Source organism: Dermacentor albipictus, chromosome 1 (genome assembly GCF_038994185.2).
Source record: "Dermacentor albipictus isolate Rhodes 1998 colony chromosome 1, USDA_Dalb.pri_finalv2, whole genome shotgun sequence".
NCBI classification, from domain to species: domain Eukaryota; kingdom Metazoa; phylum Arthropoda; class Arachnida; order Ixodida; family Ixodidae; genus Dermacentor; species Dermacentor albipictus.
In genome coordinates, this window is record NC_091821.1 from 185,691,305 (window position 1) to 185,710,270 (window position 18,966).

General features: G+C 41.1%; 1 protein-coding gene across 1 annotated transcript in view; it reads left to right on the forward strand.

Annotated features, from left to right (window-relative positions):
• The first annotated feature begins 2,247 nt into the window (after window positions 1-2,247).
• Window positions 2,248-18,966, forward strand: part of LOC135921946 (regulation of nuclear pre-mRNA domain-containing protein 1B) — a 53,914-nt gene continuing 37,195 nt past the window's right edge. Inside the window, exons 1-3 of the mRNA XM_065456372.2 lie at window positions 2,248-2,484; window positions 7,193-7,322; window positions 12,543-12,703. Of these exons, the coding sequence (XP_065312444.1) occupies window positions 2,334-2,484; window positions 7,193-7,322; window positions 12,543-12,703 (442 nt within the window). The 5' untranslated portion in view covers window positions 2,248-2,333. The remainder of the gene's footprint in view (window positions 2,485-7,192; window positions 7,323-12,542; window positions 12,704-18,966) is intronic.

Genomic DNA, 18,966 nt, shown 5'->3' on the forward strand with positions numbered 1-18,966 from the left:
CCTCTATGACTGCTGGTATCTCTACTGAATCGAATGCCTTTTCGTAATCTATGAAAGCCATATAGAGAGGCTTATTGTACTCTGCGGATTTCTCGATAACCTGATTAATGACATGGATGTGATCCATTGTAGGGTATCCCTTCCTGAAGCCAGCCTGTTCCCTTGGTTGGATAAAGTCCAGTGTTGCCCTTACTCTATTGCAAATTATCTTGGTGAATACATTTTTTATACAATATTGAAAGCAACCTAATGGGCCTATAATTTTTCGATTCTTTAATGTCTCCCTTCTTGTGGATTAGTATAATGTTGGCATTCTTCCTGTTCTCTGGTGCATTGAAAGTCGTGAGGCACTGCATAAAAAGGGCTGCAAGCTTTTAAAGCATGATATTTCCTCCATCTTTGATTAAATCGAATGTTATTCCATCTTCTCCTGCCGCTCTTCCCCGTTTCATGTCTTGCAAAGTCCTTCTGACCTCGTTGCTAGTTATAGCAGGAGTTTCTGTATCCTGTTCATTACTGCTTCGAATGGAAGCATTCTGGCTCCTCTGGGTACTATACAGGTCAGTATAAAATTCTACTATACCTTCGAGATTGCTGATATTACCCTGCTCATGTTTCAGTGCATACATCTTTGTTTGTCCTATGCCAAGTTTCCTTCTCACTGATTTCAGGCTGCATACATTTTTTACTGCTTCTTCAGTCTTTCTCATGTTATAATTTCGAATATCACTTATTTTCGCCTTGTTGATCAATTTTGACAGTTCTACGAATTCTGTCTAATCTCTCGAGTTGGACACTTTCAGTCTTTGTCGTTTCTTTATTAGGTCCTTTGTTACTTGGGAGAGCTTGCCTACTGGTTGCCTTGGTGCCTTGCTTCCCACTTCAATTGCTGCATCTGAAGCCAGCCTAGTTACGGTCTCATTCATTGCCTCTATGTCATCTTCATCTCTCTGATCTAAGGCAGCATATTTGTTTGCAAGTACCAGCCTGAATTTGTCTGCTTTTACCCTTACTGCCGCTAGGTTGACCTGTTTCTTCTTGACCAATTTTTCTCTTTTTCTATTCAAATTGAGGTGAATCCCAGCCCTCACTAACCTATGATCACTGAACTTTACCCGACCTATCACTTCTACATACCACACCATGCTGCAATCGGCAGAAAGTATGAAATCAATATCATTTCTTATTTCACCGTTAGGGCTTTTCCAGGTCCACTTTTTGTTGCTACGCTTCCTGAAAAAGGTGTTTATTATTCGCAGCTTTTTCTTTTCTACGAATTCTACCAGCATCTTTCTAGCGTTCCTAGAATTGATGCCATAGTTGCCAATTGCGCGTCCACCAGCTTGCTTTTTCCCCACTTTTGCATTAATGCTGTAGATTGTTACTACAGTACACTGAGTTTGCAATTTTCTCATCGCTAATTCAACATCGTAAAACTGATCTACTTCATCATCGTGACTGGATGTTGGAGCGTAGGCTTGTACTACCTTAATTCTATACCTATTATTAAGTTTGATTGCGACTACTGCTACCCTCTCATTAATGCTGTAGAGTTCGTCAATGTTGCCCGTTAAGCCCTTATGAATTGGGAATCCTACCCCGTATTGCTTCTTATCTGGCCTCAGTCAGCAATGCAAAAGCTTCACCAGTTCTAATCTCACTAAGGCCAATGATATCCCAAACAATGTCTGATAGTACCTCAAAGATTGCTGCTAAGCTAGCCTCACTCGCCAGAGTTCGGGTGTTAAAGGTTGCCAGGGTCAGTTTCCACTGGCGGCCTGTCCGGGTCCAGATTCTTAGCAGCCTCTGCTGCGTTACAGGCCACTGTAGCAGCGTTACAGGTCTGACCGCCGCCTTGATCAGGTGCTCCGCAGCTGCTGAAGATTGAGGACCATAGGTTAATTGTAGGAAGTGTAGCCAGTGTAGCCATAGAGAAATATACATCATCATTCTAGGCCCTCCGCCAAGCGCAAGAATTTTCAAAGTAAATTGCGTCACACAATTTCGAAGGTAAGTCTGACACACTAGCTGCAGACATGATAGCTTCATAATTCTGTACAGGAACAGTACAGGAACATTCTAGGCCACCTACGCAATTTATTTCTAGCTTGAACTGCTCTTTGTTTTGTACCACCGGAAAGTAATAAAGAATTAAAGATGGCGTGAAGAGCGCTAATAATTGACACGTTTTCAGCGCCATCTGGGAAGTGCGGGAGGCATATCCTATGTGGCTAGCTGTGCAAGCCTTGACGAGGCATCAGCATAGAACAAAATGGCAGCTTCGAGTTCTGTTGGGATATGTTGTTCATCGCGCTGATCGTCTAGACCGCAACATGTCCGGTTTCACGGAGGCTGCATTGGAACGGAAGCTAGCTGAGCTAAACAACTCGCAGCAGAGTATCCAGACGTTGTCTTTATGGCTTATTCATCACCGAAAACACCACAAGACCATTGTGCACGTCTGGCTACGAGAACTCAAGAAAGGTAGACGGCTTTTTAAAATATTGTGTGTTGTGCTGGGTGTGAACGATTTAGATCTGTTTAACCGTCTGTAACTGGCGTAGTGTAGCACATTGGTATTGTGAAAATGCTGCGGCTCGCTCTTTCGTGTCTTGCGGTCGGCCACCGTGTAGAACGTGTGGATTTTATCGTTGTATTTGCCGTGGTGTTCAGTCGCTGCTATCTTTAAAATATCTATAGGGGCTTAAAAAACTGCTGCACATGAAGTGTCCCAAGTACATTTAATGTTTCATTAAAGTTGTTATTTGGACAGAATTAGTTCGGTTGTTTTGGCAGCAGTGCCAAGTGGACTTGCATAATACGTTCCATGGCCTGCAGGTGGATTGTTCATTCATTGACATTTGCAGGTAGCACGATAACCATAGCAGTTCTTTCAAGCAGAAAAGGTCAAAGTCACTGAAGCAGGCATCTATTTCAGCTTATTTATTTGTTGTGGAAAAATGAGTGATTTGCATTCGATTTATTCCTGCTGTAGCAGAAATACACTGTAGAAATGAATAATTCCACTTAATTCCCAGTTCCGGGTTCCGTAGGCACTGTACTAGTTTTCTTTTTCATTTCCTCTAAAGCTTACAAAATGGCTTCATTTTTGTTTGCTGATTAAGTTGTACGGGTCAAATACACACTTGTAAGGGAAGAATTGCGGAAAACACACGCACACACACACTAAAAGTGCATGGATGGCTTGTAATAAGCTACCTACGTTCTTAGCATAGACAGCATTATTTTGACAGCAGAAATCAAATGTCTGTTGTCTGAATAAAATCTCTGTGATGTCATATATATATATATATATGTATATATATATATATATATATTCACAAAAAAAAAAACCACCACACTATGCGTAACACTGTTGCTTCCACTGTGAGTAGGTTTACGGTAGCGTGACTAAAGGGCAGGACAAAAGAAGACACGCATGGATTTTTATTTGTCATTTAATTGTGCTCTGGTAAACCTATTCGAGTTGCATTATGAACAAGCCCACATTGCAGCCCTCATGTCCACTGTGAGGTCAATTCTGATGTGGGCAGTATGCGAAATGCATGTTTTCTGTGCATTGGATGCATGTTAGAGAACCCCTGGTGGTTGGAAACCAACCTGGAGCTCTTCATTATGGCGTCTCTCGTAGCCATGGTGTTGCTTAGGGACACCAAATTCCATAATTAGAACACTGTAAGCTCATTGACAGAATGAAAAGACTGCAGCCAGTGGCTCTTTGCTTGTTCCTCTTGCCATTTTTCCCCCACAATCAAACAGCCACTTGCTGATACTATTATGAAGTTTATGCTATTGGGAGGCAATGTTCGGAAATAAATTTGATTTCTTTCATTGCTCTCATTATTGAATTTTACAGTTTCACTACTAGCCATGGTAGTCTAGTGGCTATGGTACGCTACTGAGCTCAAGGTTCCAGGTTAGATCCTGGCCGCAGTGGCTGCATTTTGGTGGCAGTGAAATGCAGAAATGCTCGTGGGCTTAGATTTAGGTGCCCGTTGAAGAACCTTGGTTCGGTCAAAATTAATCCACAGTTCCGCACTGTGGCGTGCCTCATAATCAGATTGTGGTTTTAGTGCATAAAACCCTAGAACAATCTTTTTTTTTCTTTTTCAATTTCACTGTTTCTCTTTCTGAGCATACTGCCAGAAAAGGTAACTGCACTTGGTGTGATGCTGTCATAAAAGATTGGTTACTGAAATGCAGAAAGCATTCCCAGACAAGTACAAACACCTATATGAATTAGCCATTTACGTGGTTAACGATAATTGCAGTTTTTATATCTGAATAATCAAAAGGTTACTTGATTGGTTGCCTTGCCTTAATGTACTTGGATATATAATCATAACTTGGTTTTAGATATAGGTGCAGGAAATGCTGTTAGTGGCACCAGCATGTACCTAGCACAAACACTGCTTGCCTGCTTTCATGTGCCGGGCTGATAGCATCTGTTAACCATGCGTTTGACGTTTCTAAAACTACCAACTACAAAAGTTATCACTTATTGCACTTTTAAGCTGACATGGTTGCATGATAAAGTTGTTTTTCATTGAGCTCATTGTTTTTGTAACTATCTGAACTGCTTCGCAGTGTACAGGTGCATATATTATTGTAAATTAAAAATTTAATTGTGTGGTTTAATGTCCCGAATTTGCACAGTTGGCGAAGAATACAGTTGTGTGGTGCTTGGGATTAAGTTTGACCATCTGGGTATTTTATTTAATGTACACCAAAGGCACAGTGCACAAGTATTTTTACATTTCCCCCCCACTGAAATGTGGCCGCTGCAACTGTGAATCAAACCCATAACCTCATGCTTAGCAGCAGAAATGCATAACCATAACCCGAAACCGCAAGCTCAACGATCGTATAGTTCCCCGCGCATGTCACCACGGAAGACGACACACTCCTGAACCTTAATCAGATAGTGCACCAGACGGCGTGAGGCAAGAGCGCCGAACAGCGCAATGCCTCTCGCACGATAGCGAACACTCCTCGCACAGAACGGGACAGGTTCACTAGATACAATAACCAAAGCATATCTAAAACGCGAGGACTGTCGAGTCCCAGATTGAACAGGAGGCAGGCGGTCGCCTGGAGACAGCTCCAAATGAACACCTTCCCTAACCATTCCATCTGAAACGTACCTTCCCAGATAAACACCAGGACGACACGTTCAAATTCTGCCCGGAAGGGCCAGCAACACTCAAACACATGTTGTGGGAGTACAATGTAAATATAAGAAGGATGGCAGCTACTCTGGAGACCCTGTTGTAGAGGTGGGCTGCAGCTCTGTGCAGCTGAGACCTCGGCATCCAGACATGGGCAGTCCAGCCAGCCCGTGAGGCGATGTTGAGGCAGGGCCTTGACATTCCTCCATGAGAGACCTAAGCCCGGATTGTGTTAAACTTTGCTGAACATTCAACAAAGTTGTATCCGTCCATCCATCCATCCATGCACCTGTACATAGTGAAGCAGTTCAGTTATTTACAAAAACAACGAGCTCAATGAAAAACAACTTTTATCATGCAACCATGTCATGTAAAAGTGCAATAAGTGAGAAGTTTTGTAGTTCAGAGTTTTAGAAACAGCGAATGCACGATTAACAGATGCTATCAGCCCTGCACATAAAGCCACCAAACAGAGTTTGTCTCAGGTACATGTAGGTGCCACTAACAACCTTTCCTGCTACTGTATCTAAGTACGTTAAAGTAGGGTGCAAAAAAAGCAGCTATTGTGTTCACCATTGAAATGAATTTTTAGTGTTTTCTTTGGTGTGACACAGAATAACAATATGGGCACTTCGTAAAGTTTCTTTTTTTCTCTCTTTCTTTTTAGGGGATGCCTTTTATCACATGGTCTCAAAAGGCATGATGATTGTTCATGCCAGCGTTGCATTTGTTTCACTTGATTTTTGAAGTCATTTTCATTGAGATTACTGGCGCAGTATTCCAATATGCTACATGTGCAGGACTGCCTTTAAGAATACCTTAAATGTCACTCCTGACATTTCTTTAATCACACGGTGCTCCCTGACCCCAAGATAATGTTGCCTTTGTGTGTGTGTGTGTGCGTGCACGCACACATAACCTTCCCTTTTTTACTATATCCTTTCTTCCTCTTTCTCCTTTCTTTTATCCTTTCTTTTCTTTTATCCTTTCTTTTGTGATCCTGGAGTAGCATGCCAGGCATATAGATATGTGTGGCAGTTCCTGATCCTGGAGTAGCATGCCAGGCATATAGATATGTGTGGCAGTTCCTGAAAATGTAATTCCTTCTTTAATGCATGCAGAGGTCTAACTTAGTCTAGTATCTACACCCACAAGCAAAAGTTTGGAGACTACAGTGTCACCAGAAAATGCAAATTTCTTCTAGAACAGTTCTCTAATGTGGAATTGCTTCGATTCACTGGATTGGTCAAACACTAGCATAGGCTCTACCACTTGGTTTCAGCCGGCATGGCCAGGCTGCGAAGAAAATTTTTTTTTTTTTTTGGAGCTCCATTGGTCTCCAAACTTTTGCTTGTGTTGGTACCCCTCGTGTCTTGTAAATGAATAAACGCAACTTGTGACCTAAAGGTTATTTTGCTGAAATTTTTATGCATGTGCATGAGCCAGTCACTCTGAAAAAAGTGGTAATGGCGTGGCTTTGTGTGTAGTATCATTGCTCTTTTATGTGTTCTCTCGTGAGAAGATTCAAGCTTTGCCTGTCTGAAAACATCTATCAGTATGTTCACTTGCAACTGGATATAAATTTATTTGTGTCACATGCTCAGATGAGGTGAATGCAGATGCTAAAAGCGCTGTTCTAGGTACTGTATTTTTATGTTTTTGCATGTTTTTGCTTAACTTGATCCATGTTGACAATTCTATGGTCCACAATCATACCATGTTTACTGGCAGTTTTATGTGTTATGCTTTTATTCCTTTTAGTGGTTAAGGCAACACAGCAAGAGATATGTAGGTGTCTGCTGCCCTGGTGCATTTTATCACACTGAAGTGAAATCTGCATATATCTGGCTGATATTTACTTTTTTAAATGTTGCAAGGTGCAGAATGCTGTTGTGCTAGTGTTTCAATTTTTTTTCCATGCAGTCTCTGGTAGCTAGTCTTGTGCAGTGCATAGTTTGAGCGCTCACTCATTAAAGTCTGCACATTTATTTTTTCCTTTGCAGCCAAACCAGCTCGGAAGCTGACGTTTATGTATCTTGCGAATGATGTCATCCAGAATAGCAAGAAGAAAGGACCTGAATTCACCAGGGAGTTTGCTACTGTTCTGGCTAAAGCCTTTGCTCACATTTCAGTGTACGCTTCCCTTCACTGTACTTCTGGTATCCTAATGAAAGTGCAACTTTGATTTTAATGTTAATTGCATGGCACTTAGTGGCAGAGCTGTGTATCTTTTGAGTGGTTTTGTTTATTAGTACATTTAAGAAAACAATCTACTATCAAATCAATATGTTACACTTTGTCTTGTTGTTGAAGGTTCTATTTTCTGGTGGAACTTTTGGATTGGTCCCTTATATATACACGTAAGCCACATGCAATGTGTCAGTTCCTTCTAAAGATGAGAAGGTGGAGTGGTTCTTGGAGTGATTAGCATTGTTCTTTTATATGTCATTGAAGTACTGTGAGAACTGCCTTTAACATCTAAAATACTAGTTAAAGTTTTCTCCATAGAAGTTGCTGCTTAAGTTGTGATGATTCGGTCACTGCCTACTAAACTAGCAGCCTAAACAACGCCAACTGTGGAAATAAAAAGCCAGTGATCTCCTTGCCTAGAGCTGAAGTTTAGGCTAGTTGGTTATTCATGATCGTCAAATAACAGTGCGTAAAAAATGAAGTGAACACAGTCTATATGTATTACGTTTATCCCTTGTTTTTGACTTGCTGTTATTTGACAGCCTTCTTGTGTTGATGCTTTTTGTTCAAGGGATAAGGGTAGGCACTGCTGAAGCACACATGCTAGCATGTGTGCTATAATGCACACATTCTAGCTTATGTGTTAAGGTGTTACTCTTGCAGTTGGTCTCAAAGAGGAAAGATACTTCCATTAAGGTGGCCCATAGGTTGTGCTGATGTAGGTCTTGTGTTGCTTTTACTGATAATGAAATTTCAGGTCCTCTAATTATCTAATTTTTTGTTGAAATATTGCAGAGTTGTTTGCTGTTCCTTTTTCTTGCATAAAGCAATTTATTTTGTTAGTGATAAAATTAGTCTTCTAGATAAAACATTTAATTACTGCTTGAGTAATCTCCACTTATAAATTTAGTTGGCCTGTTATGCATGATACTATGATTCTTAAAGACCTAGCCCAAGTATGATACTGTGTTCTCCCTTCACAACATGCATCTAGCAAGACTTCCAAAGGCATCTTGCCTGAACCATCACACATATCGGGATTGGTACCTTGCCTTTCCTTCCTGTAAAGGAAAGTATTCTAGGCTATTTTTGGAGTGACAAAGATGGTAGCCTCGTGTTTCACTGTGCCTCTGCTTGTCTCTTTGTTGAATATTTGAGTGGCAAAGAAGCAAAATGGCTGCAGCATGAGGTGGAGGGGGGGGGGGTGATGTATGCCCTTTACAATAAAGCAGATGCAATCATGTTAACACAGAAGTCAGTGTTACAAGTAACTCATTAGTGCGCACTTAGAGTGTTCCTGGTGTCAGCCCTTCAAGTGGAAAGCGCATCTTTCGTACCAATATCTGTCACAACCTCATGATGGAGGGTGGATCTAAAGGTGTGCTGCAGTTTGTCATCATCATCATCATAAGCCTGGTTACGCCCACTGCAGGGCAAAGGCCTCTCCCATACTTCTCCAACTACCCCAGTAATGTGCTAATTGTGGCCATGTTGTCCCTGCAAACTTCTTAATCTCATCTGCCCACCTAACTTTCTGCCACCCCCTGCTGCGCTTCCCTTCCCTTGGAATCCATTCTGTAACTCTTAATGACCATCGGTTATCTTCCCTCCTCATTACGTGTCCTGCCTATGCCCATTTCTTTTTCTTGATTTCAACTAAGATATCATTAACTCGCATTTGTTCCCTCACCCAATCTACTCTTTTCTTATCCCTTAACTTTACACCTATCATTCTTCTTTCCATGGCTCGTTGCGTCGTCCTCAATTTAAGTAGAACCCTTTTCGTAAGCCTCCAGGTTTCTGCCCCGTATGTGAGTACTGGTAAGACACAGCTGTTATAAACTTTTCTCTTGAGGGATAATGGCAGCCTGCTGTCCCCTGAGTTACTAAGCAAGGCAATATCATCAGCGAATCGCAAGTTACTAAGGTATTCTCCATTAACTCTTATCCCCAATTCTCCCCAATCCAGGTCTCTGCATACCTCCTGTAAACACGCTGTGAATAGCATTGGAGAGATCGTATCTCTCTGCCCGACGCCTTTCTTTATTGATATAGTTTTTGATTTCTTCTATATAGTTTGTGTCACTAGCCCACAAAAGAAAATAGGATGAGATAGAAGGGCAAGAATGAATGATTACTGAAGAAAGTGGTGCAAATAGAAAATCGGTCATCTTGCAGCAATGACTGCTACCAGCTGAGCTGAGTTTTCCCTCTCCAGTACTCTGGGGTTCCTCTGTGTCCTTAATCGCTCACAGCTGAGTTTGTGTCACATGAATTACTGTGGCCCTAAGTCCTAGTGCTGTGGTTTTTGTAACTGTGGTTCTCGAGTGGCAGCGCTGCAGTATAGTGCTACTGCCTCTACAACATAATGAAAGCAATGCTTAGTTCTTGTATGTGCACAATGTGATGATCAAAATTGGCTGTTTCCAGCGAATAACATTGAGGTTGCAGCATGGGTGCTTTGAATCTGCAGCACCGTGCTCAGGATAGGCAGTTTCATAGCAATGGGGATGTGTGGGCCCTGTAGTAGTTGCTTCATTTGCAACTTCATTTGCTCAAGTTCATTGTGGAGTAGCAAGATATCTTTAGGACAGTTTTTATGACAACTTAGATGCCTAATGCCAAACAAGCTGATGGTTTTTGAAATGTCATAGCAGAAATGCAAGCAGGCATGGTTATCTATGAAAAGTAAAGTCCCCAGTTAAGGAGTTGGGTATGTTGAGTGATGCTGCAACATGTGGAAGTATAGTGTTTCAAGAAAGCCTCTTCTCGTTTTTTTTTCTATTTTTTTCTTTACTTTAGTTGAAAGCCCTGATGTGTGCCATGTTACAGCATTAAAGTAAGGTATCAGTGAAGTGTTCAATGCAGTGCTTGTGGCATGTGCAAGATGATGTAAGACACTGGCATTGGCAGAGTTTCAGGGTGAACAGTTTTGCAATACTTCTTCACACTGTGACACTGACACTGTGCTTGAACTACTGAACTACCTTTACTTATCGGATGATCAGAGCTCCAGTTTCAGTTGTCTATGCCCAAATAAGCTGCAATTTAGCCAGGGTGACAGCAGGGGGCAGTGAATCTTCGCTTATTTAGTCCTAGAGCTATTCACTTCAAGTTGAACATGTTTACCATGTGCGCTTGATTGTAAAGCTTTATATGGCGTCTCATTTCTGGTAAAGTGCAGACCAATTTTAGAACAATTGTTTTTTATTGATATTCATACATTACAGCTCATTGTGAAGCTGTAAAGGAAACCTGTATTAACATGTATGCTTGCTTGAAAGGAGTGAACTTTCGACAACTGCACACTTCCAAGCAAACTTGCTTGAACTATGAAGCAGTGCTGGTACTGCTACCTTGATCTTCCTTAAGTTGTAGTATTGACAAGATGCAAGGGACACACCATCATCACTAACACAGTTGTGGAAGTTATTGCCAGATATGGCAAGCATTTGCACAAAACTTTAAACCTCTGCCTGTAATGCCCACCGTCTTGTTTCACATAGCCCTTGTAGAGACCCATTGTCTGCTCCCAGCCTTTCCTCTTTCTTCTGTCTCTCTCTCATAATCTGATCTTTAGGCTCCGATTGCATGAATTGAATGGAAAATGTTTGTCTCGATGCAGCTAATCTCTCTAACTGCTGCATAGTCTGCAGTAAAAATGTTGCACAGCACCTGCACTTCTAGCGCAGGTGCACTACTGCAAAATGTTTGTGTGAAGCTGGTCTGAGAATGGGATCTGATCTATTAGAACATGGATGCTATATTAGGATTAAATGCGAGAGCTCTGCACTTTTTTGAACTAGTGCAGAAAGTGTAGCTGAAAAACAGTCACTAAGCATTCCGAAGATATTTACAGTTTTATTAAAAGTTATAGTCCTCATTTGGGCATCTTTGGTACCTAAATACCCACCTACATAACTTTCAGGCACCAATGAGGACTAACATTTGCTAATTAACTGGTAATCAAATGAAGAAAAACATTGCTAAGAGCTTGTCATGTAACAGAACTATAACAGAGGCTTGTTGGCTATGTGGTATTGCAAATGACACACACTACTTTTAAGCACAAATTGCATGAAGAAGGGGGAATATGAAAAGAGTGTATAAGCTGCTATTCTTTTTGGGCAGTTTGTGTTCAACTTGGAAAACAATCTGCTTATATAGCATAACAAAACTGATCCATTGTTCAATGCTGTGGCAAACAGCGTTATTGGAATTTGTATTAAATAAATCGGGACATTTCTTAGAATGGGTTAGCCCTGAATCATTGATAGAACTAATGAAATACTGTGCGTGATGACCCAAGTAACACAGTTTCATAGAGTAACCACTGTTTCGAACATAGTTTGTATGCTTTCATAAAAGCATGTGAAATGCCAGAGGAGGGGAAAGCTGCAAATTGCCTTTTGCAGCTGCTGCAGCTGAATAGTAACAGGAAATGAACATATTTGAAATGGCGTCAACTGGGCTGAAAACACGGAAGGAAGTACACAGGACAAATTTCTTCCGATGTCTTTCGTACCGTTTGTGCTATTTCAAATAACATTAACCAACTCGCCAAACTGTCTACTTTGCTACAAGAGATGCAGAATTTTCACTCTTCACCATGAAACTATAAAGTTGCAATTTGCATACACGTGTGTCAATTTCTATTATTTTGTCCCTTGTTTAACAGTATAGCACAGTAAACAATGATCGCAAGTGATATTAAAGAGAACATATTAATGAGATCTTATTTTTATACAATGAAAAAAAAATGCTTTGTTAATTGAAAGATTTATGAAAGGGCTCCAACTTATTAAAATTAACTTCTACAAATATTATTTTTACAGTTATTATTAACAGTTAATATTATTTTTGTGTTGTCTAGTCGCCATCGCTAGGTGATGGTGCAGAACCTTGCAGTAAAGGTTCATTGCAGTGCCTTCTTAGTTTACAAGTGTGTTGGTGAAATGGGCAGCAGAAATGTCATCATGCCGACAGAGTCCTCTTGTACTACAATGAGACATTGCGCCAGTTGTGTGTGTCATGTGGTGTTGTGGGTTAGGAGTGTTGCAATATTTTTCTTTTTGTAGCCATTGTATTTAATATTTGTTCTGTGCCTTGTGCAGGAGCACAGACGTGGCGTCATGCTTGACTTCATGCCGCATTTTTTAACAGGAGAGATACAGACCAGAAGACGCATGCAGGCTTGCGGAGAATTCTTAGTGTGTGGAAAGAGAGAAGTGTTTTTGACACACATCAGATTTCGGACTTTGGCCAATATCTCTCAGACAAGGTGACTGAAACAGAAACGGTGAAAGACTCTGGCCAAGATACAGGTGTTCTACCTTCCCATACTTTTGTGCCATTTACTTTTTTCTCGCTTGTTAGTTTCATACAGACTGCCGAAAGGAGCTTTTGCTTGCAGCTGAAATGAGCTAGGAACTTTCTGCATGCTAGCATGACTACCAGGGAAAACGGATTTCTCTTTTTTTATGCTATTGTGTGTTATCACAGTTTTAATAATGCACATTTTTGTGTCTTGACTCGGAAGTGTTGCAAAACTTAGCCTTGTGAATGCGCCTGTTTTAATATTAATTCACTAAACATGAAACATATTAGGTGCTGTGGAATGAGGTAGCTGTTTAAAACCAAGTTTTGACTTTTCTGTTTATATTTATTTATTTATTTGTTTACTTATTTATTTGTTAGTTAGTTAGTTTGTTTGTTTATTTACTTATTTATTCATTCACAATACTTTATAGTCCCATTTGAGAGCATTGAGTACAGGGGGTAACATTTATGTATATATATATGTATAATCTGGGAAAGAAATACCATCAGATACAAAGGTTAGAAACAGAGTTATAATACAGTGAAACATACAATATTAGGAGTACAGCATATTGAAGTTATTGTGAAATGTTTTGTGGTTCGATATGAATGCTGTGTGGTCTAGAAGATCGTTCCAATGGACAGTAGAACAAAGCAATGGTGGTGAGTTAAATGCTTGCATTTGACCATGAATGTGCAGGAAACTGCGCATATTGTAAAGGCATTGTGATATGTGCAGTGGTACAGGGTGGTCCTTTATGAAAGGGAACACACGAGCACATGGCCTGTGCTCTGAGGAGGCTGCTTAGAGTGCCAGCAACAGGCAGCAAGGGGAAGCACGTCTGCTTGTAGTGTCATCTATTGCCGACCAGAATAACCAGGCACGGCTGATAGGCTAGCGGCTGCTGGACTGCCTCCCATGCCAGCTGGATGCACAACAGGCGGGGCCTGCAACGCAGCGTCTCCTGCTTGCAAATCACGCTCGGTACGCTAGCACACTGAGAATGTAGAAGTACCAACATATGCCCGCTGGTTAATAGGCACTGTCAGCGTATTTTAATGCATACTTTGGTGCATACCGCAGCAAGATCTGTCCGCCACACGAAAGGTGTAATGCCTTATATCTCCACAAAAAAGCGTAATGTACGAAGTTATGACATTTAGCCTTTATAATAGTGTAAATGTAGAGGATTGGTAGCTTTGTAAGCAATCGGGAACAATTTAAAAAAAAAATTGATTAGAGACAGTAACCATAGAGATACGTAGGGTCCGCAGAAAATGCATGTGGAAGCCTATAATATGGGTGGGCAAACAAAATTTGGGAGTGGGCCAATTTGAAGTTTGGTGGTGGGCAAACTTAAATTTGGTGGTGGCCCAACTTAAATTTGGTAGTGGACCAAGTTGAACTTTGGGGATGGGCCAGCTTAAGTTTGTGGGTGGGCCAACTTGAAATTTGGTGTTAGGCTTATGCCCACTTTGGCAACTCCAGTAGAGTTTCTGGGTACTTTTTTGCAGTATGGAGCTCTGGCTTCCCACTTCCCCCATAGCGTGAATAAACCTCACCTGATTCAGAGCGGTTTAGGAGAGAAGTGCACTCAGGTGAAATTTTAGCATAGGTAAATAAACATAATTATTTCGTTAATTCATTAATCAGGCTTAGTTATTTTTATAATGACATTTGCTTAATTAATCAGCCTTAGTTAAAGTTATGATGGAGGTGTTTGTATCTAAGGAATAATTAAAAAAACTTAATTCGGTCTAACTTATTTCAAGGTACCCTTAATTATTATTGATATAGGCTCTGCTGATACAACCTTAGTAACTCTTGATTAGTCTAATAGTTAACATAAATTGATTTTAATCAGCATCACTATTCTAATTAGACTCACTCATTGTTATGCTTATTTAATTTTATCATAACTAATCTTATTTGTCTTTGTTAACCTTTATTACACTTATACCTCTCAGTATTCACTATATATAGTCATAATCATAAATCTCTGTACTCGTACATAGTCTTAAGGCATTCATATATACATACCTCCATATATGTATTTACCTCATGTATACCTATGCATGCAGTGCATTGTGTCAAACTTTACAGACAGATGGACGGACAGAGTTCCGAGGACATAGTTACGCCAGGAGTACCAAATGACTACTGCGCGTATGTTGGCACTTCCACGCTTCCAGTGCACTTGCATACCCAATGTGGTTTGGTAGCAGCAGACGTTGCTACAGGCCCCGCTCCTTGCACAACAGTCATGCGAGGGGGGTTCCAGCTAATTCTAGCAGGCACGAGCCTATCGGCCACGCCTGGTTATCCTGGCCGCCTATAGATGACACCACAAATAGTCGTGCTTCTCCTTGCTGCCACCTGCTGGCGCTCTAAGCAGCCTCCACAGAGCACGGGCCATGCGCTCGCGTGTACCCTTTCATAAAGGACAACCACCCTTTACCTGTGAAAAGAACTTGAAAGAGTGATAGCACATCGAGTTTCCAATGACTGAAGTTAAATGTCTTGTTTTATTCGGCTAATGCTGAAAAGGCAGCTGTATTTAAGCGAGATGAATCAGGCTGCTCTATTCTGAACAGCTCCTAACATACAAATAAGATTATCTTAATGAATGAAGCGAATTCAGTTTTGCGGATGAACAAAGGCTGAGTTAACTAATTTCCTTAGATTAGAAAGTGTTATGCAATTTTCTACTTAGGTAATTGAGAGACTTGAAGGCTTTAGAAGAAATGGCTGTTACATGCATGTACTATTATGGTATTATCAGTCGAATAGAAAAACTCGTGAGTTATTGCGCTTGCGGCTAAAAGAAATTGCTTGCATTTTTAGGGGTTAAGGGACATCTGCCATATTATACAGTAACGGTAGGTTAGTTCAAGGTCATTTTGTAAGTAGAATGGTCATCGAAATATTTAGTGTTGTGCATAACATGGAAGAGCTGCAGCACTCACAAGGATTACATGCACAGGTAAAGAGAAATAAACTAGTGTTGACTTGCAACTGAATTTATTTCTGGAAAAGGGCACATACAGGGACCAAAAGATGAACAGTGGGCATGTGATGTGGACCAATGTATTACTCAAATCCAGGATGTCTACCAACCGAGAATTCTCCAGGATTTTTAATAATCTGGAAATACTCGGGGAATATGTGTTTCTATCATGAAAAAATTAACTGTAATTTTATTGAAAGGAAACAAAAGTCGCTCTATGCTGGCTCGAGTAACAGAGAGGAATTCTAACGAATTGTCTTTGATGCCGTGTTGTCGGCTGGAGGAGTTGCCAGTGTACAGTCAACAACCGATTTTCCGCACATGCCCGATTATTCAGATGGCTTCGCGGCACCACCATGTACTTTATGGAGTCAATGTATAAGAACGTCTGAAATTTCGGATGCAAGAACCATTCGCCATCTGATTTTTCTGATGTTTTGCCTTTATTGCATGTCCGAAACGGCATGAATCAAAGCCACCACCGCCGCGATTTTGATAATCACTCTGCCTCGAAACGGCGCTCTTGCACGCAAATCCGCTGGCAGCCGTAGCATAACTGCGGCAACTCTGGGCCTAGCAGCTTTGACATTCACTATTAAGCTTCCTCCCGTTTGTGCTGTGTTTTTCATTGAAAGAATTCGCCGATGTCAGCAATGACACAGACTCCGTGTTTGTAAGCATCGCGATTGGCTTCGAAGCTCGGAAAGCACGGTGCATTGGAAAATACCGGTTTCCGGAAGTTAGCTTCACCGCAATAAAGTAATGTTACACGGTGAAGCATATGCAAAGTATTGCGGTGAAGTTTAACAAGCCTAAGAAGGGGCAATTGTCATGGGACACAGTATGTATACATTAATTACACACGCGTACACCCGCCGTCACCTGTCAAGAGTACGAGCACCGATATGCGTAATAAGTGTACTGGGAGGCCTTCAGAGCTTTTTTCAGACGTTCCTGTGGCGATTTGAGCCCCCTAAGGGCACTATATATATGTATTCATATTTTCGGACGCTTTCGCGGCCCCTAGGGAGTTCGAAAAATCAGACGTTGACTGTACAACTGATCAGGAGGGTGCTTCAAATGGTCCGTGGGGTGAACGCACATTGGAAGGAGGACGAGAAGAAAAAAGACTGACACATTGAGGAATGAATGGGCAAGGAAGTGTGCCGCCGCTTTTTTGAAGGAGCTTGAGCTCAAAAAACAAAGTGTTGGCTGACACCGAATTGCAGGTGTCCCTCAGCCAAAAGAAAATAAACTCTTTAAAGGAGTGAAATGCAGCACTGAGGTGCTGTGCACAGCTGAGAGTAAGTCGGGACAGTTGAGGTTGACTTTTCAGCTGCTGAGAGAGAATCTCACTTGTGGCAAAGTTCAGGCCTCATACCAATGAGCTTGTGATTAGTTGATAGAAAGAGCTCATATTGGAAAATATTTGCTTCTGTATGCATCTTTTTATTTGTATTTGAAAATGTTCGACTCGATTTGCAATGGGTTTTACCATCTTGATATTTTATTCGCTGTGCATTTTACTAACCCCTCTCATCTGTTTTCTTTTTGAATAAAATACACTACTCCTTATCATTCAAACTGGATTAAGTTGTTTATTATTTAACATGCTTACTAGAGAGTGATAGCATTGGGCGAGATGGTGTCAGCCCGTCAGAACATAAAATAACGTTCTGTGTCACTTAGGGAATTTTGCAAAGGCACTTAGGGAAAACGTGGAAAACTCAGGGAATTTGGAAATGGCTGTTTGCTAGACATACTGAAATCACATGGTATTTTTTGCATTTTGGTGTACATCATATGTATCGGGGTGTTTGTCACTCCCACCAGTATGCATGGGCAGTGTCCTGGGGAAGTTTTCCACTGCGTCATGTTTTTAGAATGCAGACATTGGGGATGGGGATTGTAGTTTTGGCAGTGCATTTGCATGCATGGGGTGATAGAAAAGCGACAATTGAGGTGAAGGGCATGCTAAGCCACAAGGCTGGCTAGTTGACCAGACTGTGCACCATTGAGCAGTATTGTAGCCAAGTGAAAACTGGATGACTACTCCTTGGATTTTCTCTATCTGCTAACAGTGGCTAAAAACACACATCTTGGTCACCTCACTGCAGTATTGTGGTTGTGATTTGTAGAGTCCAGAATAGCATTGTGTGAAATGAAAAAATAAATTAAAAATTCAGAATCTTTTGTGCACACTATCTTCAGCTGGTTATATCCGAGTGATCCAGCCGGGCCACAAAGGTCATGTACGACAACTTTCAAGCTCTTAGAATATGTGGGTTTTAACGGTGGTAATCTGGCTTCATTATCACCATTGTAGCCCACTATTGCTGGCACTGGAGCTCAATTGCTGTGGTATACAAACATTGTAGTGCTGCTAGAGTGCTCTAATATGACCAGTTGATTTTGGCGTACATTTCTTAGGCAGCAGGGACAAGTTCAGATTTTGCCATTTGTGAAAAGAAGCTGCTTATGAAAAAAAGTCGTTTAGTGTGCTTACCATTTTTTGCTACTCGATATATACAGCTGACAATGCTTTTCTTCATATTTGGCAGTAGTACATAACTAGAACAGAAAGCAACTGTTCTGCACTAATAAAGATAAAAGAAAAAGGTGCTTCTGAGCATGAGTAATGTAATCTGGCAGTAAGCCTCTTTCGTTTGTAGTTGCACAAATAGTATTTCATATTTATACTGAAAGCGATGAGACACTTGGTATTTAATGCAGTGTTCAGACACATTTGAAAGTGGCACTCAGTAAAATCTATTTCAATACTCGAGGCATGCTTGCACTGTTGCCATGCTGTGCTGGGTGCGATGATACATGGGCCTGGGTGCTGAGTTTTATAGGTCATATGACCTGCTACAGCTGCAAATGTCAGAAGTTGGGGTGAGAATTCTGGTGCATTGAAGTGCATTGTCATCACGCATACCATGTGTCGGAAGTTATGTGGACTGCCAAGTTTTTGAGGTGTGGCAGTGAAAATGTAAAGGGAGTGGCAGCACCAAATGTTCGTTTTGGGACAAGCATGTGCGCTCTCTGCTGCTGGTGCTCCTCATTTCGCCAACGTTGTGAGGTGCATAAGCAAATTGAACTTGGTTCGTGTGTGTTCTTAGGTGTGGGGTTTGTAAGCAAATGCTAATTTATACTGCCTGTAAAAATACGAACCTTACTTTGTGTAATATTTATACAAACTTTTGCCTTATACCATGAACAGTAGGTAAGTTTCCATCTAGCTTAGTTTAAAAAAGAAA